A 27,821-nucleotide genomic window follows, 5' to 3' on the forward strand; every position below is an offset into this window, starting at 1 on the left:
ACGCACACATCTTGTACACGTCAGCCCCACGCCTCCCCGGTCCCGTGTCCGGGCGCACGCAGCACCCACGCGTGCCCGCACACGCCCGCGGGCACACGCGTCCGCGGTGGGCACTGAGGGCGCAGGAAGGTAAGGGTTCTGGCCAGGAGCTGGTTGGGGACCCGGGCCCAGGCCTGGGCGGTGTCCGAGGCGGGCCCAGGGGCGGAGCTCGCCAGGCCGGGCGCGCAGGGTCGGGGCGGGTCCGCGCCGCCGCCGTCCGCGCTGTCCCGCCCTCGGCCCCACCGCTGCTCTCCGTTCCTCGCGCTGCAGCCCCCGCGGTAGCAGCCGCCGAGCCCGCCGCCACCGCCCCCGAGGTAGGCGCTGCGGACATGGGCCCGCGATCTGCCGGTCTCTGGGGTCGCGGGCCCTGCCCTGGGGAGCTGAGCAGGAGGTGGGGGGGGAGGAGCGGGCGTGGGCGAGGGGCTGAGGACCGGGCCCCAGGAGCCGAGCTGGAGCTCCCGGCGCAGAGCAGGCCGCACAGGCGGGCGGCAAGCGGGCCGGGGCGCGGGAGCGGGAGGCCGGACATCCGGGGGCGCCTGCGGCTGGGACTCGATCCTTCGGGGACCTGCGGGCGGAAGGGCACGGGCCGCCGCGTGAAGGCCAGGCCGGCTGCAGGTCTAGGTGACCTTTCCCGGCGGCGCCCTCTGGCCCTCGATCCCGCCAGCGCGGGTCGGGCGGGGAACCGCCTGCCCCCACACTCACCGGGCTGGGCGCACGGATCTGTGCGGGCCACGCTGTCGCCGCCGGCATGAGTTCCTGTGACGACCGCGGCCTCCCGCTCCCAGCCCCACACGCCCTGTCCGGCCTGTCTGGTCCACGCCCGGAGAAGCTGGCGCCCGGCGCTGTTCCGCGCGTGCCAGCTCCCTGCCGGGCGGAACGAGAGGCTGAGAGTCGACTTAGGCCGCAGGAGCCTGTGCAGTAGGCTCGGCCTTGGGAAAGGACGCCCTGCGGGGAGCGGATGTGGCCTCCTTGGCCTTAGGAGAGATCCTGGTTCTGTTGCTCATTCATTCACCGAGTGCGTCTGTGCTTTCACGACACTGATTGGAGCCCTTGGATTTCAGGGCTGCAATCCTAGTGACTTGCCCAAGGTCACACAGCCGAGGCGATACGAAGCCTAAGTTTTCTCATCTGTACAATAGGAGCAATTGTAGCTCTCCTTGTAGCGGCCGTTCATCTTTGGGAAGAATGATATGAGTTGATGAACGCCAAACCTTCAGTAGAAACCTTGACACTTGAGGCTTTTGGGGAGGATTTAGCCCATCCTCTGTAGACCATTCTACTCCACTTGGTGTTCTGGAAAACGTTTAATAAATATAGCCCCTGTTATTTTAAACGTTATTACTAAACACTTCTGTGCCAGGCATTGAGTAACTTCCATGATCATTAATGAAAAATTCTTTTAAGTTTATGGACAAGGTCAGGTTGAAGCAGGAAGTGCGTGCAGACCTGAGGGAAGGTTTCACCTGAGGTCTCCATCACCCTGACCAGCCTTACCTCCGCAGAGGAGGTAGAGAATGGGCCCCTACTTTGCCTTAATGTGCTGTTGGCAAGGCCAGGGCAGGCTGCCCAGGGCTTGCCTTGTTTCTCCACCCCAGCTCTGGAATGAGTTCTCCAGGGTTAGGCTTAAGCCCTTTGCAGCTTTGTTTTCATTGCCTGGGGTGGTGCCATTTGGCTCACAGTAGGTACTCGAGAAGGGTCTGTGGGGGTAAATGTGCTCTTCCTTTTTATCCAAGAGTCACCTTACCCTTACTGATAGGAGGATAGTTGTGGTTTTTGTTTTTTTGTTTTTTGTTTTTTGTTTTTTTACCATTGCAGCATATGTCTTGTAGTAGTTGTTCATTAAGTATTTGTGAAGTTATTGAATGGGCATATGTAGTGGCTGCAGCCCCAGACCATATTCTCTTGATCTTGGACATCCTTTCTGAGGGACACACACATCTATCTCACTCACTTCCAGAAAATAGTCTTGCTTAGCCAAGGGTCACGCCTGTTTAAAGAGCTCCTGCGGAAAGTACAGCCCTAGAGCACTGAGACGCAAAACTGTTTCCCAATTTGACATAACTGCTTTAAACGTGCTATCTTCATTCTGTGACTTACCAGGTCCTGTGGGAAAGTTGTAGAACTGGTGTTTCTGGGCCTGCAGGGGAGGGCGACCAGGGTGAATGGGATTCTCCTAAGTGCTTTTCCCTTCTCTGATGGTGGGTGGTGGGTGGGTCGATAACTTCTGCTGGAGTTGTTCTGAATAAAATGCTTGACCTTGGGGAGGGGGGTACTGCTCTCAGTTGATTGCTTAGTTTTATTTCTTTATTTTTATTCTATTGGGTAGAGGCAAGGGCTGTCTGTAGACACAAACACAGGGGCTCCGGGAGACCATATAGTGAGGAGTTGCCTGTGGGCTGCCGATCCTGCTGGACCCTGGGCAGATGTGGACAGTAACCTTCAAGCTGGTGGTAATGAGGGACATTGACCACCCCCCCCCCCCCGCCATCTTTACTGATGGGATGCTCCCAAGGCACTGAAGTTCACTTTGCCCTTGATGGAATTTTAATGGCCTGACATCGTTGGTGGTGGTGACTGGGGGAGATGTGTGTGTGTGTGTGTGTGTGAGAGAGAGAGAGAGAGAGAGAGAGAGAGAGCCAGCAGCCCAAACCTGCAGGCAGCCCCCTCAGGGAACTCAGAGTCTGTGGCCTTGGGCTCCCCACAGACTCTTCTGGTATCCACTGAGGAAAAGTGAGCAATGGGATCCTCTGCTGGGCCTGGGCACAATCCTCCATTTTACTGATTGCTCTCGGGGAGGTGAGGGTGAGTGGGCTTCTAAGCCCTTTTTCCAGAACTGTCCTGGAAAGAGTCCTGGGGAGCAGATTGAGCTCACAACACAGCTCTGACAAGAGCCACAGGATTGAGTACAGGTCAACTCACTGTCTTGTTCCTCAGTGTCTCCTTTATAAAAGTGTGACCATCATCATCGTCGTCACAGTCATTCTTTATTGAGGGCCTGCTCAGCACCCTTCTGCGGGGGCTTAACATATGTGTGACGTTGAATGTACCATCCTGCAAACCCTGGGAGAGAGGCACTCTTGTTCATGGGTCAGGAGGCTTGAGCCCAGAGTTGGGATTTGGGACCTGGTCTGGCTAGTTCTAGTGCTGGTAATTCCACACTGAAGTTGCCACGGCAAGGGGCCATTGCCACCAGCTAATAGATGTGGATGCATTTGAAAGGTCGAATTTGCTGTTCAGAGGGGAAGTGTTCTCCTTTCACGCTGAGCAGAGTGAACGTGTGTATGGCTATGTGTAGGCTGCCTGGCAGTGGATTGTAATCAGTGGAGTCACTCCTCTTTGTTGCAAGGACAGTGACACTGAGTGTCTATCAGGAGAAAGGTCAGTTTTTACTGGGATGAGGTAGGAGACATTCTTCCAGGACTTACCTGGACAGTATTCAGCTCAAGAGTACCTCATGTGGTCAGGGAGGACTCTGGACCTTGTGGTTGAGGGTGGCCTTTTGATAACCTGCACAGCAGCGGTAATTATACTAAGAAATCTATAAAATGTAAACCTGTAATAAAATCCTCTCTCTGGTCGTTGTGTACTTACCACATACCAGTCACTGTATTAAGTATTTCATATTAGCAGTCCTCACGGTGATACTGAGACAGATACTCTTTCCCCATATTCGAGCTGAAGAAACGTGAAATGCATATACATTGTGACTTGCCCTGGGTCCCATATCTGGAGAGTCGTGGAGTGGTATTGGAACTCAGGGCTGCTTGACTCTCAAATCTACTTGCCCAAGCACTGTCTATTTAAACCCCACTGGGTCAAGCCAGGCAGCGAGGTTCCAGGAAATGTGAGGTGTCTGAGGTCAGACAGGAGCCCTGGGTGCACCTGGGACCCAGACCTTGCCATGCTGCCTGCCAGCCCAGGCTTTTCTTCCCTTGATGGGTGGGTGGGCCTGCAGGCTGCCCCCAAGTCAGTTACATTCCCTTGAGGCTTCTTATGGAAGGCTGTGCTGGTGGTGGCCTAGCTCCCAGAGTGTTTTAAAATAGAAGCAATGCCTAGGAAGCCGGGCTCCCCCGTGTGAGCCTCTCGTGGAGTAGGAGGGGAGGGCAGCTGTACTGGGAGCACAGACTTGCTTCAGAGCACAGGTCACTGGCTTTGCCAGCATCCGGTAGACATAACCAGGGGCTGCCTTTTCCGTGAGATAGGGATAGGGGTGTGAGGAGGCTTCTGATGGTGTTGGCTTGATATATTGGCTTTCAGAGCTGGGCTAACCTCCTGCTGGGGAAGTTGCTTTTCCTGGTCCCCAGAGTTAGGGGGAGGTGCTTTTGTTCTAATCCCTGGCTGGTCTGGTGCTTCTCCTATGTGCTGGCCCAGTTCTGCTCAGACAAACCACCTCAAATGATGTTAGAGAAACAGCAGAACCAAAGGCTTTCCTACAATTTTCCCTTTCTAAGGGAAATCCAGGATGGTCATGGTGATGGTGGTGGAGGTGACTACCCTCTTTTCTTGGTCAGGGGCCTTGCACGAATCAGTTGCACACTTACATGGGGTGATAAAGGAAAGCATAATGAAGGGGCCATTTGCAAAGGTGTGAGTAGAGTGTGGAGCTCCTTGGCAGGAGCTGTGGCCTTGGAAAGTAGTGACTGCCCACCTGAGGCCCAGCAGGGAGGGAGCTTGGGAAATGAGCACTCCAGCCTCTCTCTCCCATCTCCTGCTGGTGCCTCCTGTTGGCCAAAACCAACGATACATAGCCTTTGATAGCAGTCCATAGTGATCAGCTCTTGGGTCACAGAGCAGGATGGAGGAGAAAAATGGATCTGAAGGGACAGAGAATATCCAGAATAATGGACTGTGATTAGCACTGCCATTTATGGAGCCCTCACCGTGTGCCAGATACTCCTACGTGCTCTGCCTACCTAACTTACTTAATCTTTGCAGTAGCTCTGGTAGAAAGGCACTAGTGTTAGCCCCATTTTATAGGTGAGCAAAATGAGACCCTGGGAGTGTAAGTTATCAGTGGCTTGTCCAAAGTTACACAGCTAGTAAAGGCTGGTGCTGGTAAATCCTCTGCCAGGCTCATAGCTCCTTCTCATAGTCACTGTGCGTTGCTGCATGGGCACCCAGTTGTGCTGTGACAATCCGTGGCAGGGTGGCTCCTGGTGTTTGGGTCCTAGTGCTGTTGTACCCTTGCCCTTGAAGATTGTGTCTCTTAATCCATTAGGTGTTACCTTGCTCACAAGACTGAGTCTTGGGAACTTAAGGCCACTCTGCTCCCTGTGTCCCCCACCGCAGTCGTTGTTAGCTCTTTGAGGGTACCACGGCTCCGGTGCCAGGATTCTACCTCTGTCGACAGAAGTGCTGTCCTGCCTGTTTCTTAGGCTGCGAAAGGCTAAGAGGGAGGGAAGGAGGCTTTTGAACAAGTGCTTCAGGCCTTTCTCATGCACATTAAAGTTAGGGAGCCCTGCCCTACTCCTGCCTCCTGGGCAGGGTGGCCAGAGCCACAGGTGGTCATCTGGGGGTAGAATGTTCCCCCTGCAGGCGTTGCCTGTTAACCCTGCCATCTCAGTGTAGTTGGAATCTGTTCTTGGAACCCGGATAGATACTTCCCACGTGGCCTTTTCCTTCTGGCACCTCTATTGCAGCAGTCTTTTAGAATGTGGCTTATTGTGGCATCGTGAAGGCAGCGTAGCTCAGTTTCAGACACGTTGGTTGGGTTTTTAAATTTTATGTCCTTAAAAAAGTTATCAGTATGTACAAACAACTTTAATAAAGTGGAATAAGAAATGAAAATCCTATTTTAACTCTCCTCCTTTCCTAAACCCCCTTCGTTTCCAGAAGCAGCTCCCAGTCAGCCACAATGTACAGATGGGCTTGTAGCCTTCCTACATGCTTTCCCATCATTCACAAATGTGTGAGCGCATAAACGTGTGTGTGAAAGGGTTTTCCTCTAATAATGCAGAATTATACATTTTCTGTGACTTGCTTTGTGCAGTGAACTACAGTTACAGTTGGCCCTTGAACACTGTGGGGGTTAGGGGTGCATACTCCTCATGCAGTTGAAAATCCTTCTCTAATTTTTGACTCCCTCCCAATTTAACTACTACTGTTCACCTCAAGTTTTATTGATATTATACAGTCAATTAACACATATTTTGTATGTTATGTATACATATATATTATATATTGTATTCTTACAATAGAGTAAGCTGGATAAAAATATTACTACTTTTGAAAAGAACTCTTAAAAAATTTTTTTTTTAATGTTTATTTATTTTTGAGAGACAGAGAGATGGAGCACAAGCAGGGGAGGGGCAGAAAGGAGAGAGACACAGAATCCGAAGCAGGCTCCAGGCTGCGAGCTGTCAGCACAGAGCTTGATGCGGGACTTGAACTCACAAACTGCGAGATATGACCTGAGCTGAACTTGGACGCTTAACTGACTGAGTCACCCAGGCGCCCCTAGAGAAAAAATACTATTAACGAAATCATAAGGAAGAGAAAATACATTTACAGTATTGTATTTATTGAAAAAGATCCAACATATAAGTAGACTTGCGAAGTTCAAATCTTTGTTTTTCAAGGGTCAGCCATGTGTCAAAGATAGCTTTCTATGGCACCTTGCATAAATCCACCTCATTCTTTTTGATTACCACATGGTGCTCTTTAGTTTTTGTAAGTACCTTAATTTTCATTCATTTCCCCATTGGTGGACATTTAGATTTCTTCTGGCTTGTGTTACAGAACTAATGCTGCAGTGAGCATCCTCGTGTGCACCTCTCTGGGGACCTTGGCTGGGTTCCTAGCAGTCGAATTGTCTCTAGGTTAATGCATGCCCACTTACGCATTGGCCAGTAGTTGTCTCCAAAGGGGCTGTCCTATACTGGCGTGAACAGGGGTGACCATTTTCCACACCAATAGTGGATGTTTTCATTTGCATTTTTGCTGATTTGTTTGTTGAGTGAGCCTTTCAAACACAGGTGTGTCACTCACTCTACAGTGGCTCCCTGAGGCCCTTAGAGTAAAGTCCACACCTTGTTCTGAGGTAGTAAGTGGCCCTGCTCCCTTCTGAAGCCTGGTGGTCTCATCAGCCCGAGTTGAGTTCTCCTTAGGCCAAGGCGGGTGGAGAGGGTACTAGTTGTGGCTGTCTCCACCCCCCATTCCTGGCGGTGCTGCAGCCTCCCTGTAGAGGGCGCTCCTGCTGCTTGGTGACATCGCCGTCTACTTAGACTCTTGTCAGATACTAAGTTTCTATTTTTTTCCTTCTACTATAAAAGTACTTTCATGCTCCTTGCACATTTTCTCATTAAACAGACCTTTGTATTGAATACCTGCTACTTGCCAGGGCTTGTCATCTTTGACACATAGCTTTTTACATATTTTGGATAAATTTATGCATGACAGGCTCTGGGCTGCTTTGAGTTCAAGGGTGTGAGTTGGGGGTAGGTGTGCACATGTGGGTGTGGTGGGGGCGCTGGAAGCAGAGCAGCTGTCACTGACAGGCAACTGATGAGTCAAGGAAGATATGTCCCCCCAAGGTGGAGGTTACGTAAGTGTTATGCAGACTGTGCTGGGCGATATACTATCTCTCCCCTCTGAGTTTCCAGTATGGGCTGGATTTTCATTCCTCGGCTGGAGTGGAGCTTGCATAATCTGTTCAAGGTCAGCCAGCGAATGGTTGGGTAGGTAGGCGAACAGGCAGTGGAGGGAAACAAGGGACTCCTGTCTCCCACTGTGACTTACTGGTCCTTCTCAAAGTCATCAGTGACTGTGGGAAGGTCTGCTCAGTCCAGTCCTGTCCGTCCCTCATGTTCCACTTATCCTTGGGAACCATGCTCGCAAGCTCTGCATTGAAGCCTTCACTCAGGCCGGCTTCTGATTCCCATCTGTCCAGGGCTGGCTGCTTTCCTGTGTCAAAGTGCCCCGCCTCACGCTCAGACTCTAGAGGCTGGGCTTCTGAAGGCACATGGGGTGGATGCCACCAAGACAGATGGTGAGCGATTTGGAGCGATTTGGAGCTGATCTAGGCGGAGGTAGGGGCCAGGGGGTCAGGGTTCAGCCTTAGAATCAGCACAGGCAGCGTGTTAAATGAGAAAGCAGGATGCTGAGGTCTCTTTCACACCCCCCGGTCCCGGCCTGAGAAAACATGAATGGAAATCATTTCTACAAGATGATTTTTGCAGCGGGTGCTGAGAACTGTGTAAAAATGGGCATTTTCTAGGCGCTGTTGGCAGTTGTAAGAAAGCGGAGCTTTTCAGAGGCACACTGCCTCAGGCCTTGCCTCAGTCCTGTCAGATAAATGCAGGAGGCGACTGGGTGGGGAAAGAGAAGACTGCAGCAAAAGCCTAGGGGAAGCTACAGTTGCACAGCAGGTGTGGGCCTGTGGTGAAGGGAGCGTCTTGGCTTCTGGGTGGGTGTTTACTCAGGTCCAGGAGTGGGTTTGGCTCCGCTCAGCTGGGGGTTCCTGTGCATCTTCCCTGCCAGGTGCCGAGCTGGAGCCGCAAGGAGAACCTGGCCTCATCCAAGCTCCCTCTGACCTCCCAGCTCCCTTGTGTTTGGATGGTAATCTCCTTAGTGGCCATGTACTTTAGGGTGATGTTTGTCGGTGGTGGAGTGTTTTTTGACAGGTGGTTTTGCTGGTTCTTTTTTTGGGGGATTAGTGATGAGTGAGAGCATTTGGGGAACATTAAATGATGAGTGATCTGCTTTTCTCTGATGTGAAAGCTGTTCGTGTCTGGTGAGGTGGGTCCTAGAGCCACAGCAGAGGGTACTTTTTGGAACGCCCTGGCCCCTGAGGTACAGGGAGGTCTTGGCTGACCCAGAGAGGTTGCCACTGTACTGCTCTTTCCTCACCCTGGGGCTGAGTTTGCAGTCCAGCTGGGGAAGGGCAGCGCCGAAGAGGGGTGCTCAGTCCACTGATACCTGTTGGCACTGGTGGCCGTAGAGAATGTTCTGGATCTTTTGGTGAGATGTTCTGCAAGTTTCCTTGGGGCTCCATCACCTCAGCCTTTGATGCAGGTTTGTTTCCTTGCTTCTGGGAGGGGCCAGGGCCATCTGTGGCTGAGACATATCCACGCCTTAGGCTGGGGATATTCTGCATGACCTGGTGGATGGTTTCTTTGGCTGTCCCTGGGGTGGATGTGCCTGTGAGGTTCGCTTGGGGTGGAAGGGGGACAAATCGAGGGGGGGGGGGTCCCCAGACTTGAAACAGCCAATGGGGACAGCCTGAAATGGATCTTCCCCCATGCTCTTTGTGCCCTGATCCTAATGTGGACTGAGCTGTCCATGGTTCCAGCCTGATCACGTGCAAGAGATAACAAGAGCAACAAAGAGGATCGTAAACAGCTCGCTGGGCTGCTCCACTCTGCTCTGACAAAAAAGTGAATGGAGGCGGAATTAGCAGAACCTCTGAAAAAAGTACCATAGGACCTGGACCACAATTTTATTACTTCAAGTGGTGGAAGTTTGTCATTGTTTGTTTTATAGCGTACTCATTGCTTCTGTGGGCTCCTTGCAGCATCTAGGATGTTAAAGCTTATGTCAGGAATGCAGCTTCCTGTGGTGATGCTGCTCCCCCTGGGACCGATTGAACTATTTTTCTTAACCGACGGAGCCATCCAGGCGTCCCGATTGAGACATTTTTCGTTGGGTTCCCACTTACCAGGAACATGCCGTGCAGGTGTTTGCTTGTGTGAGTGCATACGTCGGTGACTTCAGGTGGGATATATGCAGGCTCAGTTTGGAAATTTAGGTATACTATATTTTAAAAATTAATGGAACCATCCTTGGGTTAATTGGATTCCTGCTAATTAGGGCAGATGATTTGGGAAATGGAGAAGGTGCAGATCATGGTGCTTTCTCATGACTCCTTTCCTCCTGGATGGAGCACACTGTGTGTGTGTGTGTGTGTGTGTGTGTGCGTGTGCGTGTGTGCTCGTGCTGTCCTGGATTAGGATTTTAATTCTGTGTATGTAATGCGTCAGAATACAGCCTCTCAGGGACACAGTGTGGCCTTAGGGAAAGGACTCTGAATTACTTGCCTTCCTTGAACCCTGAGGTGTTTAATAAATGCTTTTTGACTTAGTGATATGCAACAATTTCAAGTAGTACTTTAAAAAATAAAGTCACATTGTAGCTCAATAGATGTTTGTTTGAATTGATTTTTTTTGGCGGGGCAAGGCGATGTGGTTATATCTCCTTCCATGTGAAGAGTTGCCTAATTGTTAGGTTTTACTGTATTCTCTGTGAGGAATCTGATACTCAAAAAAATGGGGTCCCCTGAAATACAAAGTTTTTTGAAAAGTTGCATTTATTCTGGCACATAGTAGGTACTCTGTAAGTATTTTGTTGTAATGGATGAAATCAGAACCATATGGAAAATAGGATGGCCTGAAAAGCTCTGATTTCTATTCAGTACACTGAATGCCATAGCAGCCGACATTTTGTAAGAAGATATGTTTTATTGGCAAGAGTCCTGCGATTCAGTAAAGTAGCTGGCTCGTGGGAATTTGTCTTTGACAGTTAATTCATTCAGCAAATGTTTACCGACTGCTGCTATATTCTGCACTTGTGCTCAGTCTGGGGGTGCCAAGGAAGAAGAGGTCTAAAGGCAGGCTGGTCTGCTGTCGACAGAACTTACCTGGGTGTCTCCACCTCTCGACATGAGGAGGCACGAGAGAGCAAGGCTTCTCTGTGCACACCTGGGAGAATAAAGTGCCTGGGACTCTGTGCTGATGATTTTTATTGGTGGTTAATTATAGCTAATAATTTTTATTGATGGAAAACTAATTTCCCTAATTACTGATGTGTGTCTTCTGGTGATTCTTTTATTGTAGCAGAAGATGGCTGTACCTCCCACGTATGCTGATCTTGGCAAATGTGCCAGGGATGTCTTCACCAAGGGTTATGGTGAGTGTTTCGGAGCTAATGGGCTGGGTTGGCATGTTTGGGATTTTACCCCTCACAGTTCGGGAGGCCTGGGTGGGTCAACTCTCAGAACTTTGATGTCGGGGGAAAAAAAAGACAAGCCTACTATGCCTAATAAAGCAGTGTTGGTTTGTATACCTGCTAAGGGCAGGCTTACAAATCGCTGCAGACAAGTGGACGCCCTGGTTTCCTCTCCCACAGGCGGGAGCAGCTCTGTGTGTGCCGTGGTCATGGAGTGCAATTTCTAAGTGTTGCCCATCCTTAGGCCTGTGCTCACACTGTCCCGTACCTTTCCCTGTCATTCTGCTGGGAGCGCACAGCCACTGTTCGGTAGCCAAAGTTCCACACGTAGGCAGGCAACAGTGGAGACAGGCACCCTGCACACTCACGGCATCTTGAAACAGGAGAAGGGAGGCAGAGATGCTGCTCTTGAGCTAGTTATTTAGCCTATTAACAGTTCCCATGTTCTTTCTTTAGGATTTGGCTTAATCAAACTCGATTTGAAGACAAAATCTGAGAATGGACTCGTAAGTTGTCTGACCGACACGGAGCATGGGGGTTTATCGTAGATCAGTGGAGAGGATAACTACCGTGTCCTGGGTGGCAGAGTCCAATGAAAGGACCTTTTTTTAAATTAAAAAAATTTTTTTATTTTTTTGAGAGAGAGAGAGAGTGCGCACATAAGTCGGGAAGGGGCAGAGGGAGAGAGAAGGAGAGAATGTTAAACAGGCTCTATGCTCAGCAAGGAGCCTGACATGGGGCTCAATGTCACGGCCGTGAGATCATGACCTGAGCTCAAATCAAGAGTTGGACGCTTAACTAACTGAGCCCCCTAGGTGCCCTGAAAGGACCTTTTTGATTGTGGCAGTTTGTGGTTGTCACATTCATCGCATCCTGTATGGGATGGGTGGTCCAGGGGCATGCTGCTGATAGGTCCCTAGTTTAGCAGCTGTTAATACTCACTGAGTTAATAAACTCTGTTTCATTTTTCCTTGTTTCTTTTTAAAATTGAGCTGTTTTCAATGCCACCTGATTATCAAAAAAAAAAAATTAGTAATCCCTTTTAGACTGTGTGTGTGAGGATTTTTGGAAGGAGGACGTTTTGGGGTTGATGTACTCCAGTGTCATCTTGAGCTCAGGGGTTTTGGTCTGTATTTGGCTGGAAGTATTGTGGAAGCGGGATTGTCTTCCTGTCGAGACTAATGTATTACCAGGGCGGAAGGAAGCTCTCTCCTGACAGAGAATTCCCTGTAAGAGTCTTTTAACTAACAGGGCTCTTTAATCCCATCTGTATTTAAATATTGAATTGAATAGTAGAAGTAGCCTTTGCCTCCACGCATTCAGGTCTCACCTCTTGCATAAAGGAAAGTCCATTCCATTTAGGATGCTTCAGTGGAGCCCTGGGGAACAGGCCGTGACTCTCTCTTTGCTTTACAGGAATTTACGAGCTCAGGTTCTGCCAACACTGAGACCACCAAAGTGACGGGCAGTCTGGAAACCAAGTACAGATGGACTGAATATGGTCTGACGTTTACGGAGAAATGGAACACTGACAACACATTAGGCACAGAGATTACTGTGGAGGATCAGGTAATGGTGGTCACTGCGAAGAGACACAGTTTTATTCTGCTGCCCTGCCTTTGACTAAACCTGGCACGTTTCTTTTCTGTTCAGCTTGCGCGTGGACTGAAGCTGACCTTTGATTCATCCTTCTCACCAAACACAGGGTAAGAATCTCACGTGTTTTCTTAGCAAGGACGTTTAACAGTGTTTTTTCTGTTTTTAAAATTTTTTTTTAATGTTTTATTTATTTTTGAGACAGGGAGAGACAGAGCATGAACGGGGGAGGGTCAGAGAGAGAGAGAGACACAGAATCTGAAACAGGCTCCAGGCTCTGAGCTGTCAGCACAGAGCCCGACGTGGGGCTCGAACCCACGGACCGAGAGATCATGACCTGAGCCGAAGTCGGATGCTCAACCGACTGAGCCACCCAGGCGCCCCTTAAATTTTTTTTAATGTTTATTTTTGAGAGAGAGAGAGAGAGAGAGAGAGCGAGCGCACATGAGCATGGGAGGGGCAGAGAGAGAGGGAGACACAGAATCCAAATCAGGCTCCAGGCTCTGAGCAGTACAGAGCCTGACGTGGGGCTCAAACTCATGAACTGTGAGATCATGACCTGAGCCAAAGCTGGACGCTTAACCAACTGACTAAGCCACCCAGGCACCCCTAACAGTGTTTTATAGTGAGATTCTGTGCTGCGTGTTGTGGCCATCCTGGCTTCATCTGTGGAGGGCTACAAGATTTGTGTGGTCCAGTAATGCTGTGTTTCATGTGAGTGAGGCTGCTGGGAATGTAAGCGGCCAAGGCTGTAGGCAGCCGGCGATGTTGGGAAGCAGTGTCTTGAGCGATCATTGTTGCCAGCCCCAGTTTTCAGGCTGGGAGGGCCCTTTCCCCAGTTTTCTACATAGGAGCACTGAGAGAAGATGGGTTTTAAGTGCAACGTGGCTCCTGAGGCTGCACTTTTTGCCCCATGTCCCCCAGCCACAAACCAATTATGCTTCACTGTTATTGGGCTCATCAGGAGGCAAGACCGTGTGTTGGTTGCCTCAGCCCCTGGTGCTTTTCAAAGTGACTAGATGGGACACGTTGCACAAATAGCATGTCGGGTTCCCTTACATCCTACACCCAGCTTCTCCTAATGTTAACATCTTACATAACTATGATGTAATTATCAGAACCAGGAAATTTATATGGCTGTCATACAGTTAACTAATCTGTTGTCCTACTGATGTCTTAGTTCTGGTCCATGACCCATTTCAGGATACTAGATTGCATTTAGTCCTCAAATCTCTTTGGTCTCCTCTAATCTAGAACGTAGTCTTTCTTTGTCTTTCATGACCTGGACACTGTTAAATAGGATTGATGAATTATTTTGTAGAATCCTTCAGTTTGGATTTGTCTGATGTTTCCTCATGGTCAAACTCAGGTTATGCATTTTTATTATGTTATATTATTGTTATATTATTTATTTTATTATCTTATAACACTTCTGTTATACAGCCACAGAAGTGATGTTGGGTCTGTCTTGTGCGTGATATCAGGATGTATATGTCAGTATTCTTTACTGGTGATACTAACTTTGATCACTTGATGAAAGTGGTCTTTGCCAGGTTTCTCTATGAAGTTACTTTTCTCTTTGTAAATGGGTATGTCGGGAGATACTGTGAGACTATGTAAATATTCTGTTTCTTACTTTTTGAAAAACAAAATTAGTATGCATAGTGATTCTTGCCTGCAACTATTATGTTTGGTAAAGATTTTCTCTTCCCATCATGCCTTCTGCATTTATTAATTGGGATTCTACTCTAAGGAGGAGCTCTTCCTTCTCCATTTATTTATTGAATCATTTATTTATATTGATATGGATCCACAGACATTTATTTATTTTTTTTTTTTTTATTTTTTTTTTTAATTTTTGGGACAGAGAGAGACAGAGGATGAACGGGGGAGGGGCAGAGAGAGAGGGAGACACAGAATCGGAAACAGGCTCCAGGCTCCGAGCCATCAGCCCAGAGCCTGACGCGGGGCTCGAACTCACGGACCGCGAGATCGTGACCTGGCTGAAGTCGGACGCTTAACCGACTGCGCCACCCAGGCGCCCCGACATTTATTTTATTCTGTGGGTTATAACCTATTACCACAATATATTTGATTCCTCATTTGTTTCAGATATGGCCATTGGGCGTGTCTCCAAGTGTGCTTTTGATAATCCCCTGTCACTTCTTTTGAGCTCTACTTCGGAAGATATAGCAGGCTCATCTTTTGCTCTAGTCCTGCCATCAGGCATTTCTGCAAGGAGCTTCATTTCCTTTTATTGAAGAATGGCATATAGAAACCAAGATGGTGGGCACAGTGTGTCCGCATTGCTCCTGGGTATTTGAGGCAGGTTTTGACGGTTTATGGAGATTGGAAGTGAAAGCTGGCTTTCCAAACCTACTGAGGCGGATAGCCTGGGAAAGCATCGTGGCTTCTGAAGGAGCTGAGTGTAGACCACAAATGGATGAGGCTGCAAACTCCTCTAGGGACCAGCCCCCACATTGAGCACCTACCACAGAAAAACCAGATCGTTAACTGGATATCAGAGTCATGCCTCTCTCAGGTGCTTGTCAAGTTAGTGCTATTGTTTAAATAGCTTAAAAAAAAAAAAATCCCAGTAATACTTGAAAGAGGGAAAACTCCAAAGACGTGGAGTGTTGCATTAGAGCAGAAGCCTGGAGAGAAACCTGAGTCACTGCCTGAGCACTGCCTATTCTCTGGGGACTTTGTGCTCCTGGCCAGAATTCATTGAGACAGGGTAAGGAGGCACCATGTAAATGGTCTGGGATGGCTGGTCCACACCACTGGTCAGAGGCCCTGCCACAAGCAGCACGCTTTGGTCAGCAGCAGCTTTTTACCCAGTGGTTATAAGATGCCTGATTTTTACAGTGCTGGTCTCCCTCCCTTCCTAAATGTCAGCCTCCGAGCAGCTGCCTTTCATCAATCACCCCACTAGCATGGTGCCAGTTGGAGAAGCCAAAACCCAGGTTGCTTCCTCCAAAGGGTAGGCAGACCAGAAGAGGTTTATTTTATTTTGAGAGAAAGAGAGAGAGAGAGAGCACGCATGAGCAGAGGAGGGGCAGGGAGAGACAGGGAGAGAGAGAATCCCAAGCAGGCTCTGTACTGTCAGCTTGGAGCTCTACACAGGGCTTGATCTGACGAACCATGAGATCATGACACCAGGTGCCCCTATTTTGAGATTTTCTTATTGACAGATAATTTGTTTGGTTGTTATTCCTTTCCTTCAAAGCTTGTGAAAATGTACCAAAGCAACTTGAACAAAAGTTGTAAGCATCATTGTCACTTGTGAAGGGTGTTGGCTTTATTTTCAACCATGACCTTGGAAATTCTCATCTCCTCGATGACTTGGAATGTTTAACCTTAAATTTTTTGTTATAGAAAATTTCAAACATACTAAAGACTGGCATATTAAACACTCATCAGGGGGGCGCCTGGGTGGCTCAGTTAAGCCTCCGACTTCAGTTCAGGTCATTATCTTGCGGTCCTTGGGTTCAAGCGCTGCCTTGAGCTCTGTGCTGACAGCTCAGAGCGCGGAGCCTGGTTTGAATTCTGTGTCTCCCTCTCTCTCTGCCTCTCCCCTGTTTGCTCTCTGTCTCTCTCTCAAAAATAAACATTAAAAAAAAAAAATAAACCTTCATCATGTTCCCATCACCCAGCTTTAATAATTATCAACCCATAGCTAATTATGTTTTATTTATGCACTCACAATCAGTCTCTTCCACCCTCAGATTATTTTGAATAACAGTTATTGCATAATTTCATCTGTAGATGTTTTAATATATATCTTTAAATTTTTTTTTAAATGTTTATTTATTACTGAGAGACAGAGAGAGAGACAGAGCATGAGCATGGGAGGGGCAGAGACAGGAGAAGACACAGAATCCAAAGCAGGCTCCAGGCTCTGAGCTGTCAGCACAGAGCCCAACACGGGGCTCGAACTCACAAACTGTGAGATCATGATCTGAGCTGAAGTCGGACACTTAACTGACTGAGCCACCCAGGTGCCCCAATATGTATCTTTAAATGATGATTCTTTTTTTTTTTTTTTTTTTTTTTTTTTTTAGTTTATTCTGAGAGCACAAGTGGGGTAGGGGCAGAGAGAGAGGGAGAGAGAATTCTAAGCAGGCTCTGAGCCATCAGTGCAGAGCTTGACATGGGGCTTGAACCCATGAACTGTGAGATCATGCCCTGAGCCGAGATCAAGAGTCAGATGAACTGACTGAGCCACCCAGCTGCCACTTGTTTTTATTTTAATTCCAGTAGTTAACAGTCTTGTGTATTAGTTTCAGGTGTACAATATAGTGATTCAACAATTCCATACATTACCTGGTGCTGATCATGACAAGTGCACTCCTTAAGCCCATCACCTATTTCACCCAACCCCTGGCCCCCTCCCATCTGGTAACTGTCAGCTTGTTCTCTGTAGTTAAAGATTTGCAACGTTTCACGAATTTGTATGTCGCCCTTCTGCAGGGGCCATGTTAATCTTCCCTGTATCGTTTCAGTTTTAATACATGTGCTGCTGAGGCACACATTTTTTAAAAAAAGTTTAGTCACAATATGATTACATTGTAAAAAATTAATCATCTTTCTTTAATATTGTTAAATCTCTAGTCCGATCAAATTTACATAGTTTCATAAAAAAACTTTTTTTAATGTTTATTTATTTCTGAGAGAGAGAGAGAGAGAGAGCACAAGTGGAGGAGGGACAGGGAGAGGGAGACACAGAATCTGAAGTAGGCTCCAGGCTCTGAGCTATCTGCACAGAGCCTGATGTGGGGCTCAAACTCCTGAGCTGTGAGATCATGACCTGAGCCGAAGTCAGACACTTAACTGACAGAGTCACCCAGGTGCTCCTACATGATTTCATTTTTAATTTATAGAATCAAAAATTGTCTGTGCAAAATTGTGAAAATTGGGTCGTTTGCCTCCTTAAATCTCTTTAATTTTTAGATTCTCCTCTGCCTTTTTCTCCCCCCCTTCTAACTTATTTGTTTAAAGTAGGTCATTTGTCCCATAAGATTACACATAGACTAAACTATGCTGTGTGTATCTCTATGGTCATTAAAAATTTTTTTAAAAAATATTTATATATATTTTTGAGACAGAGAGAGACAGAGCATCAGCAGGGAAGGGGCAGAAAGAGAGGGAGACACAGAATCCGAAGCAGGTTCCAGGCTCTGAGCTCTCAGCACAGAGCCCAGTGCAGGGCTCAAACTCACAGACTGTGAGATCATGACTTGAGCTGAAGTCAGACACTTAACCGACTGAGCCACCCAGGCACCCCTCTCTATGGTCATTTAACTTGTTACCCAGTCCCTCATATTTACTGTGAATTGGTAAGTCTACAGGCTTCATTGCATTTAGATTCCATTGGGGAGGGGAGAGGGTAGAATAAAAGTGGTGACGTATGCTTCCATTGGATGTGCATAGAAGGCTGGGTTTTTTATTTGTACATTAGTGCTATTCACAGTTCACTCAGGGGTTACAGACTGGTGATAATTCCACTTTAATCATTCATTCTTCATTTATTAGGTAGACTATTTCGATAAAAAGAAACTTCTAAACTATTGGTTACTCTGAGATAGTGTATCAAAGGTAGTAAACGTTTGCTTCCTTTTTATTTACTGTTTCAAAGTAACACATTGGTTCTCTAGTCTCTAAAGATGCCCAATGTGTGTGTTTTAAGTGTCAGTATGAATGAATTCATAGATTTAAACATATTTGATATGTTTCAATCCATTGCCAGTATTTTTTTTTCAAAATTTTTAATGTTTATTCATTTTTGAGAGACCGAGACAGAATTCGAGCAGGGGCGGGGGCAGAGAGAGAGAGAGGGAGACACAGAATCTGAAGCAGGCTCCAGGCTCTGAGGTTTCCCAGCCCCCATGACTACAGGGTCCCGGGTTCTACATCTGTACCCAGGTCTCTGAAATACATGCTCATTGGGATCTCATGAATACCGAGTTAAAAGCTATCTGTCATATTTACTTAGGAGGGATGTACCTAGTATTTGTTTCTTTATTTACTTACTAAGTGAACCACAAAGTAAGAAAGCAACCATCTCCTTAAAAGCTGCTGTTTAGGAGCGCTTGGGTGGCTCAGTTGGTTAAGCATCCGACTCTTGGTTTTGGCTCAGGTCCTGATCTCAGGGTTTCGTGAGTTCAAGCCCCACATCGGGCTCCATGCTGACAGTGTGGAGCCTGCTTGGGATTTTCAGTCTCCCTCTCTCTCCGCCCCTCCCCCACTTATGCTCTCTCTGTATCTCTTGAAATAAAAGCTTGAAAAAAAAAGCTGCTGTTTAGATAGATGCCTTCATGACAGATATAATGTGTCTTTTTCATAGACTTGGAGAATAGCAAAGATACATCTGTTTCATAATTACATGAGCGCTCTACCTAATAAATGCCTGTGTAGGCTCTTACATTAGGCATAGGGAGAGGTTAGTAAAGGAAAATTACTTAGTGCCCCCCTTGCCTATGTTCTCACTTGATTATTGTGGCATTTCTGCAGATGGGTTTGTGGTTGAAGAGAGGTTGTGTTCTTCCATTGGGGCACAGCAGCTGCTTAAGGGAGATCTGGGGTGTGCTGACTTTGCCCTCCATCCCTGTATATAACCTGAGCTTTAAAACTTTTTTTTTTTTTTTTTTTTTTGCATTCTTTTGGTATCGTTGTCACAAGGTGAGTTAGCTTATGACTTTAATACAATTTCTTTTCCTTCAGGAAAAAAAATGCTAAAATCAAGACAGGGTATAAGCGGGAGCACATCAACCTGGGCTGTGACGTGGATTTCGACATCGCCGGCCCTTCGATCCGGGGCGCTCTGGTGCTGGGTTATGAGGGCTGGCTGGCTGGCTACCAGATGAATTTTGAGACTGCAAAGTCTCGAGTGACCCAGAGCAACTTTGCAGTTGGCTACAAGACTGACGAATTCCAGCTCCACACTAACGTGTAAGTACGTGAGTGTCATGTGTAAGTGTGTGCGGGAGGGGGATTGCTTTTCAAGCTCACATTTTAATCACTTTAAAGTGAGTGTTTTGACATCACATAAGCCACATGGCCTGCTGGTCTTTTTCTGTTTCCCACCTGTCCAATTCTGGAAGTGGTTTGGGCTCTTTGTGTTCTAGAGACGGTCGGAGCTGTCACTGGTACAGAATGACTGATCAGTTACAGCAAGGGCATGACGTCAGTCCAGTGGAGTGTCCCTTCCCTTTGTGGGCATTGGAACTCCTTTCATTGTTAGTAACAAAATAGTGGGGAAAGGTGTGGCTGCCCCTCTTTCTCTGTATGAAGCCTGAGGTCAGTTTGCCATGCTTAATGAAATACAGATCTGAGACACCAGGTTAGGGGATGATGATCTCAGTTCCATACAGTGTCTTCTCATGGCAGAGCATGCAAAAGTTGACTAACTACCAGATAGTACAGTGAAGGGAAGAGAAAAGTGCAGATTGGCTTAGAGAGCCCCTTGTAGTTAAGCTTGGGAATTGGAGTGCAGTGGAGTGCTGATGTAGGTGAAGGGAAACTGATGTTTCATCTCTAAAATCCCGATGCCACAATTGGGGGACATCTTTTTCGGATTTCTTTCTTTCCACTAGAGGTCACTAAAGAAGTGACTTCTTAAAGTTAAGTGGTACATGTATAGTATTTAATAACATTTCCACTTACAAAGTTTTTTGAAAAATTTTTATACAGTAGTTCCCCCGTAACTGCCATTTCACTTTTTGCGATGTCACTTACCCATAGTCAATCACGGTCCAGAAGTGGATGATCCCCCTTCTGATGTATTTTTGGAAGGTCAGCGGTAGTCCGATGCTACGTCACAGGCCTGTGTTACTCACCTCACTTCATCCCATCATGTAGGCATTTTATCATCTCACATCATCATAACAAGGCCATACATAGTACAATAGGTATTTTGAGACAGAGAGCACATTCATATAACTTATATTACAGTATGTTGTTATAATTGTTCTATTAAAATCATGAAAGTTATTGTTGCTGATCTCTTACTGCGTCTACTTTATAAATTTTGTCATAGGTATGGATGTATAGGAGAAAAATGTAGCCTATATGTAGGGTTCAGTACTGTCTGTGGTTTCAGACATCCCCTAGGGGTCTTGGAATGGATCCCCTACAGATAGGGAAGGGCTACTGTAATTAGTATAATTAACATAACAGAATTAATATAACAGATCTATTATTTTGAGTTTTGAGTTTATTTATATTTATTTATTTTAACATAACAGAATTAATATAACAGATCTATTTTGAGTTTATTTATTTATGTTAACATAACAGAATTAATATGATATAACAGATCTATTATAATAAGTTTTGAGTTTATTTTTTCAATGTTTGTTTATTTTTGAGAGGGAGAGAAACAGCGTGAGTGGGGGAGGGGCAGAGAGAGAGGGAGACACAGAATCTGAAGCAGGCTCCAGGCTCTGAGCTGAGCCGTCAGCACAGAGCCCGATGCGGGGCTTGAACCCATGAACCGCAAGATCATGACCTGAGCCGAAGTCAGAAGCTTAACTGACTCAGCCGCCCAGGCACCCCATTTATTTATTTATTTATTTATTTATTTTTAAAGTTTATTTTTGAGAGGGGGGGAGGGGCAGAAAGAGAGGGGGGTGGGGACAGAGGATCCAAAGCAGGCTTAGCTGACAGCAGCGAGATCATGACCTGAGCCGAAGTTGAAAGCTGGACGCCCAACCAACTAAGCCACCCAGGCACCCCAGTTTTGAGTTTTTTGAAGCTAAAAAGTCACAGGAAAACCAGAGTGATGGACAGTCCAGTGGTTTCTGGAGTGGGAGTGGGGGAGAATGTGACTGCCCAGGGGTGGTGTGAGGAGATTTGGGGGTGGTGGAGCTGTTCCTTATCCTGATTGTGGTGGTGGTCACACAAATCTTGTACACGTGTTAAAATTCATAGAAATGTACACCCCCCCAAAAAAAAGTCAAAAAAGGTATATAAATTCAAAAAAGGCAACATACAAAAATGTCACAGGAAAAAGGACACAAGCAATAGAAGTGTTTTTTTAATTTTTTTTTAATTTTTTTTATTTTTGGGACAGAGAGAGACAGAGCATGAACGGGGGAGGGGCAGAGACAGAGGGAGACACAGAATCGGAAACAGGCTCCAGGCTCCGAGCCATCAGCCCAGAGCCTGACGCGGGGCTCGAACTCACGGATTGCGAAATCGTGACCTGGCTGAAGTCGGAGGCTTAACTGACTGCGTCACCCAGGCGCCCCTAGAAGTGTTTTTTAAGTTAGAGTTATGACTGAAATGGAAAGTCCTTCCTTGGTGTCGAATTGGAAATTGGCACCAATTCTAGGAATAGCAATGGCCCTTACTGTTTTCCCCACATACCTGAGCCTCACATACCTGATTTTATTAAGTGGACACGGTTTATTTTTAGCTGGCGTGGAAACTGCCGACACAGCCATCTGGGTTGTCCTAGGGCTTGCAGAGGCCCAAGTGTCATAGTTGTGCTCTGTGCTTCATGTAGATGAATTTGAACAATGACTTCCCTCTGTTTATGGTTTTGAGAGCTCCCAACAGGAAGGCAGTGTTGCTGGTTTTAGAATATAATGAAAAATCTGACATTTTTTAGATACACATGTGAGCCCAAGAAAATTTCCCGATTTCAGTTATACTAAAGTTAATCAAAAACTTTAGTTTTGTCTGTGACAAGCTGCTGTTCTGTGGATTTTCTGGTTCCCTGCAAATCAGGGGGTGCCTGTCCTGGCCTTGTACTTTCTGGAAGTACAAGGTCTGTATCACTGAATTTCAGGGGAAAACTTGAGCATTTAGAATGTATTTAATGAGCATCTACTTTAGGGAGAGTATATTAGTGAGGAGCGGAGTTTGCAGTGAATCAGCAGTTTGTCCCTGGATTAGTGAGTTCTAAGCTCTTTGCTGAATTCCGGAGTACGTGGGCTCTGCCTTACTAGTTTCTGATGACATTTCTACTTGAAGCACCCAAAATGACAAGGCAGAACTTTGACATTGTTTTATGTTAAAAATGGAAAGGAGGGGAAAGGGATATTTCCAAATCACACTGTGGTGTGTTTGGAAGAGATGAAGGAGTTTGTCCAGTTCGGTTTCATTCCATTTTTGAAAGACGGAAACATTTTGTAATGCACCAAGTGTCTCCTTTTCATCCCATCAGAACTGTAGAGATTTTGCAGTTTGGGCCAAGAGTATTGCACAGGTGGAAAAGTCTGAATTGCAGGTCAAGTTCTTCTGTAATTGCTGCCCCTCCAGGGGGCTAGGTGGGTTTTGGCTGTGCCCGCTCAGCAGTGGCTGCAGTTGGTGGTGCTAAGGGCTGTAACCTTCTGAAGAACATGGGTGGCCCACCCTTTCTTACCATTTCTGGTTGTGTTCTCTTCTCATTTGCTTCTACTCCCTTACCACTGTTATGATAGATGCATTGACAAAAGAGGTAACATAGCAGCAGCAGCAAAAAAAAAAAAAAAAAAAAAAAATCACCCAGAATTCCATTTTCTTAGTTGCTGTTTCTATTTTAAAGAATATTTTGGAAGCAGATTTCAAATTCCATGCAGCCTCAGCTTCCTGCCTTTGGGTGTTCCCAATGGTGGTTGAAAACTAGCCTCTCCCTTCCTTTGAACCTTCCCAAAGCTGGTGTCTGTTCCGTTCCTATCAGGCTTTTCCCTACTTTGGTACTCGTTTTGTGATCATTTTGGTCCATTAATAGCAGCCCTGCCCTCTGTCAGACTTGGACCACTGTGCCCAGCTCCAGCCTGCCTTCAGGGGTGGATGGGCACCTGTGCTCTGATTGTTTGCAGAAACGATGGGACAGAGTTTGGTGGCTCCATTTATCAGAAGGTGAACAAGAAGTTAGAGACCGCCGTTAATCTGGCCTGGACAGCAGGAAATAGTAACACTCGCTTTGGAATAGCGGCCAAGTATCAGATTGATCCTGACGCCTGCTTCTCGGTGAGTACCTGTGGAATCACGCATCACCCAGGCTCCACCTGAAGCTTAGGATGGAATCCTTCTGGATTGCTGGAGTTCCATGCTGGAGCTAGAGATTTTTTTTCTCTATGCAAAGAGTTTGAAATGAGGAAAGTGATGATAGTAATAGCTCTTACTGTAGATGCCAGCCACTGTGCGGAGCCCATTATGTGTAGGTTACTGTCTTTAATTCTTACACAACCTATTTGAGGCAGGTGCCTTTAAAAAAAAAAGAAATATCATTCCAACCCTGTTTGCACAAATGAGGAACTGGAAATTCAGAGAGGCTGAGGGCAGATGGAGCAGACATCTGGTAAGTGCTGGGGTGCTGGGCCTGGACTTGACCCACACTGGTTTGCTCTGGAGCCTGCTCTTATCAGCCCATGTTCCATGCTGCAGACTCTAAAGGGGGTCACCTTGAACCCTAAGGTTTTATTTTTTCATTTTTTTTGTTTTAATGTTTATTTTCGAGAGATAGGGCAGTCAGGGGAGGGGCAGAGAGCGAGGAAGACAGAGAATCCGAAGCAGGCTCCGCGCTGACAGGGGAGAGCCTGGTGTAGGCTCAAACTCATGAACTGTGAGGTCATTACCTGTGCTAAAGTGGGCTGTTTAACTGACTGGCCACCAAGGCATCTCCCCACCGGCTTAAAAAAATTATTACTATTATTATTTTTTTTGAGAGAGAGAGGACCCTCAGGATTCATGTTCATTTAATGCTTCTCATTTTTCATCCTCTTGCCAGCTCTTGTATTGGATATTAAGAAACCAGACCCTGGCACTTAGCAGTTGGCATCTAATCTTGCAGACTCGGTGGCATTGCTCGAGGTTGAGTTGCTGCACAATTTTTGCATTAAATCCTGTTGAACTCATCTCTGTTGTCACAGGGCACTGCTGGCTGCTTCCCTTTGGGGTGGAATGCGGAAGTCTCATGTTGCAGGATGGTTATTGTGTAATTTACAAACAGCCCATTTGAAATGGGAACTGAATTTGGCTCCCTTAAAGTTAGGCAGTTAAAAACAAAGGAAGAGGGGCCTTATTAATTAGATGGTATAAGCAAAAAGGAACAGCCAGATGGGGCCCTTACTGCCAGGAAATCTTTCCCCCTGCTTTGTTCTTTCTTATGGAAGTTGTCAGGTCTGAAAACAGCATTCAAGCAGGAAAACGTACCTTGGCAGCCTCAGCTTTTGCCAGGACTTGGTGTTCTCATGACATGAGCCTTCTCTGCTCCTGACCTCTCCTTGTTTCACTAGAAAGGGAGTCAGGGGGAGGCCCAGATTTTCCTACAACTCAGGCAGAGGAATGAGGGTAACATTGACTCAATTTCTTTATTGAACTTAATTATTAATTAGCATTCACAAAATGCTGAAATTTAAGTGACTGGCTAGGTCATTCTTTTGCTCCAGGATGCATTTTATTTTATTTTAATGTTTTATTTATTTTTGAGAGACAGAGTATGAGCGGGGAAGGGGCAGAGAGAGAGGGAGACACAGAATCTGAAGCAGGCTCTAGGCTCTGAGCTATCAGCACAGAGCCCGATGGAGAGCTTGAACCCATGAACTGTGAGATCATGACCTGAGTCGAAGTGAGACTCTTAACTGACTGAGCCATCCGGGCACCCCATAACTTTCCTTTAACTGACAGTTGTGTTGACTCTTTGAGTTTCTTTTCTGAGACTTTGCTCTCAAATTTGATATATTTCATGTTGAATTTAATGAATTTCATAATCAAAGTGGTCATGAAAAAAGAGAATTTGATTCTGAAGGTCTGAGTTGGTTGGTTCCAAAGCTCTTACTCATTTTGGAGATGAAAACATAAAGTACTTAACAATTTCACTCTGTCTTATCTTTTCCTTGACTAGGCTAAAGTGAACAACTCCAGCCTGATAGGTTTAGGATACACTCAGACCCTAAAGCCAGGTAAGCGTTGCTTTGAAAGTTAGTGAAATTGTTTCTTTGCCTTAAAGAAAAATTGTGGTGCTGGTTTGCTGCTTTATGTTACTGCTTATATAATGCCTGAATAGTACATTATAAACGAGTGGAGAGAAAGTTTTATAATTAAATGTTTATAAAAGTGTGCAGAATTGTTATAAAACATTTGGAGCATAGAAGTAGTAAGTAGGAGAGAAAAAGGCCAAGGCTAGAGTGTTACACTTTTGGTTATTTTCTTCCATCTGTTTTTCCATTGTGTACGTAGTGTCTGATACTTATTTCTAGCAGATTCTTAAAACTAGCCCATAAGTCATCCTCATTGTAAAACCGTTGTGCCGATTTCCTCTGCACAGGTGGCTAGTCTGGTCCATAGTATGTTAGAACTACGGGAGATAATACCACTTTGGGATTGGTTTGGTCAAGTTGGGTCTTTGACCTCTACAAATCTGAGATTACATGATGAAAGAATCAAACTTTCAAATACCAGTTAGTCGCGTGCACGTGTGTGTGTTTGTGTCCATGCCGAGAGTGAGATCTCAGAGTCTGATTTATGGTTGGACTTCCTTTCAAGGCACTTTTGCTGAAGAAGCTTACTGCATGGTGCCACTAGAAGAGAGATGATTGTAGCAGGGGGCAATGAGAGGACAAAGGAAAGTGGACTCCCTAAAGTGGATTTGGAAAGCCTGTGGAATTAATCAGATGGGTGTTCAGTAACAGGGACTGATGGGCCGTGTGGTTTTTTTTCCTGCTGATCACACACAGCTGAAGCAGGTTTTGAATCTGGTGTTGTCTTGCCATTGTGCTTAGGTACTCCTCCTTGTGTTAACCTTTCTGCTCTGTGTTGACCTTTCTTTTTGTTTCTCTCCTCCATCCCTCCCCTTTCCTTGTCCCTGGTTATTCCCCTTGCAGGTATCAAACTGACGCTCTCAGCTTTGCTGGATGGCAAGAATGTCAATGCTGGTGGCCACAAGCTTGGTCTAGGACTGGAATTTCAGGCATAAACAAATACTGTACAATCGTTTAATTTTAAACTATTTTGAGCATAGCTACCTTCAGAATTTAGTGTACCTTTTAATGTCGTATGTCTGGGATGCGAGTATTGTTAAATATCATGTTAGACCTCCAGGTTAAAGATGATTCAGCTTTAAGGTGTTACCCTTTCAGAGGTACAGAAGAAACCCAATTCCAAGAAAAGTCCTTTCAGCTGTAGACTTTGGGGGACCTTGGTGGCCCTCTAGAATTGTCAGGTTTCTTTTTATCTAGAAATGGCTGCAAGTGGAAGCTGAGACTTCGTAGGCACTTTGTAAACTGGTATTGAGTAAATGGATGAAATTATGACTTCCTGAGAATTAACTTTGGTTTCCTACCCTAATGAAGGAGAGACTCACTGATGGTGTGTACAAAATCATCTGAAAGAGACTTTTTTAGACAGATTTTCATGACCTGTTTCCACCCCAGTCCATCACCTCTTTTACACCAAAAGTAGTCTGCAGGGCTTGGTAGCTGTTTCTTTTGTGCCATTTGGGGTGGAGAAGGTGGATGTGATGAAGCCAATAATTCAGGACTTAATTCCCTCTCATGTTGTGTTTTTTTTTTGCCCTTGCACCAGAGTATGAAATAGCTTCTAAGAGTCCCAGCTGCAAGCTGGGAAGAGTCTCTGTGACTGTAATCACATGGTGACAACATTCGGAATCTAAATTGGACTTCTGTTATATTCTCGCCACTCAGTTTATTTTTTAGCAGTTTAATGGGTACATTTTAGAGTCTTCCATTTTGTGTGGAATTAGATCCTCCCCTTCAAATGCTGTAATTAACATCACTTAAAGTAAAACTTGAATAAAATATTGAAACCTCATCCTTCTGTTGTTTTTATTATATTAATAAAAGTGTGAATAAACAGGGCATTTGGCATTTGTGTTTGCACTGTATGTGTGTATGTTGTGTGTGTATGAGAGGGGGATTTTTAGTTTTCTGTTGTTGCATAACAAATGACCCAAATACAGTTGCTTAGAACAACACTCAGTATGGGGCGCCTGGGTGGCGCAGTCGGTTAAGCGTCCGACTTCAGCCAGGTCACGATCTCGCGGTCCGTGAGTTCGAGCCCCGCGTCAGGCTCTGGGCTGATGGCTCGGAGCCTGGAGCCTGTTTCCGATTCTGTGTCTCCCTCTGTCTCTGCCCCTCCCCCGTTCATGCTCTGTCTCTCTCTGTCCCAAAAATAAATAAAAAATGTTGAAAAAAAAAATTAAAAAAAAAAAAAGAACAACACTCAGTATTTATTTCACAGGTCTCTAGGTCAGAATTCCAGCATGGTATGGCTGGATTTTCTGTTAAAATTCTCAT

General features: G+C 46.2%; 1 protein-coding gene and 1 non-coding gene across 3 annotated transcripts; one reads left to right on the top strand and one right to left on the bottom strand.

Annotated features, from left to right (window-relative positions):
- Positions 1 to 27,336, top strand: VDAC1 (voltage dependent anion channel 1). Of its 2 annotated transcripts, none has more exons than XM_058736317.1 (9): positions 1 to 129; positions 10,869 to 10,941; positions 11,437 to 11,486; positions 12,397 to 12,549; positions 12,634 to 12,686; positions 19,300 to 19,527; positions 23,385 to 23,535; positions 25,412 to 25,469; positions 26,391 to 27,336. In XM_058736317.1, the coding sequence occupies exons 2-9, from the start codon at positions 10,875 to 10,877 to the stop codon at positions 26,480 to 26,482; spliced, it is 852 nt and encodes a 283-aa protein (XP_058592300.1). In that variant the 5' UTR covers positions 1 to 129; positions 10,869 to 10,874; the 3' UTR covers positions 26,483 to 27,336. The 2 variants fall into 2 exon arrangements, with proteins under 2 accessions (XP_058592300.1, XP_058592307.1); XM_058736324.1 differs by lacking the exon at positions 1 to 129 and adding an exon at positions 210 to 353.
- Positions 17,005 to 17,107, bottom strand: LOC131489450 (U6 spliceosomal RNA). Its single transcript, XR_009250565.1, has one exon. It is a non-coding gene; the product is annotated as a U6 spliceosomal RNA (small nuclear RNA).
- Positions 27,337 to 27,821: the final 485 nt, after the last annotated feature.

Source organism: Neofelis nebulosa, chromosome 1, assembly GCF_028018385.1.
Source record: "Neofelis nebulosa isolate mNeoNeb1 chromosome 1, mNeoNeb1.pri, whole genome shotgun sequence".
Taxonomy (NCBI): Eukaryota; Metazoa; Chordata; class Mammalia; order Carnivora; family Felidae; genus Neofelis; species Neofelis nebulosa.

What these genes read in the sequence shown, in the direction of transcription:
- VDAC1 (XM_058736317.1), top strand. Translation starts at nt 10,875, where the DNA reads ATGGCTGTACCTCCCACGTATGCTGATCTTGGCAAATGTGCCAGGGAT. An exon ending in TCCTTCTCACCAAACACAGG is followed by an intron (nt 12,687 to 19,299) that starts GTAAGAATCTCA and finishes CTTTTCCTTCAG; the next exon opens with GAAAAAAAATGCTAAAATCA. An exon ending in TTCCAGCTCCACACTAACGT is followed by an intron (nt 19,528 to 23,384) that starts GTAAGTACGTGA and finishes GATTGTTTGCAG; the next exon opens with AAACGATGGGACAGAGTTTG.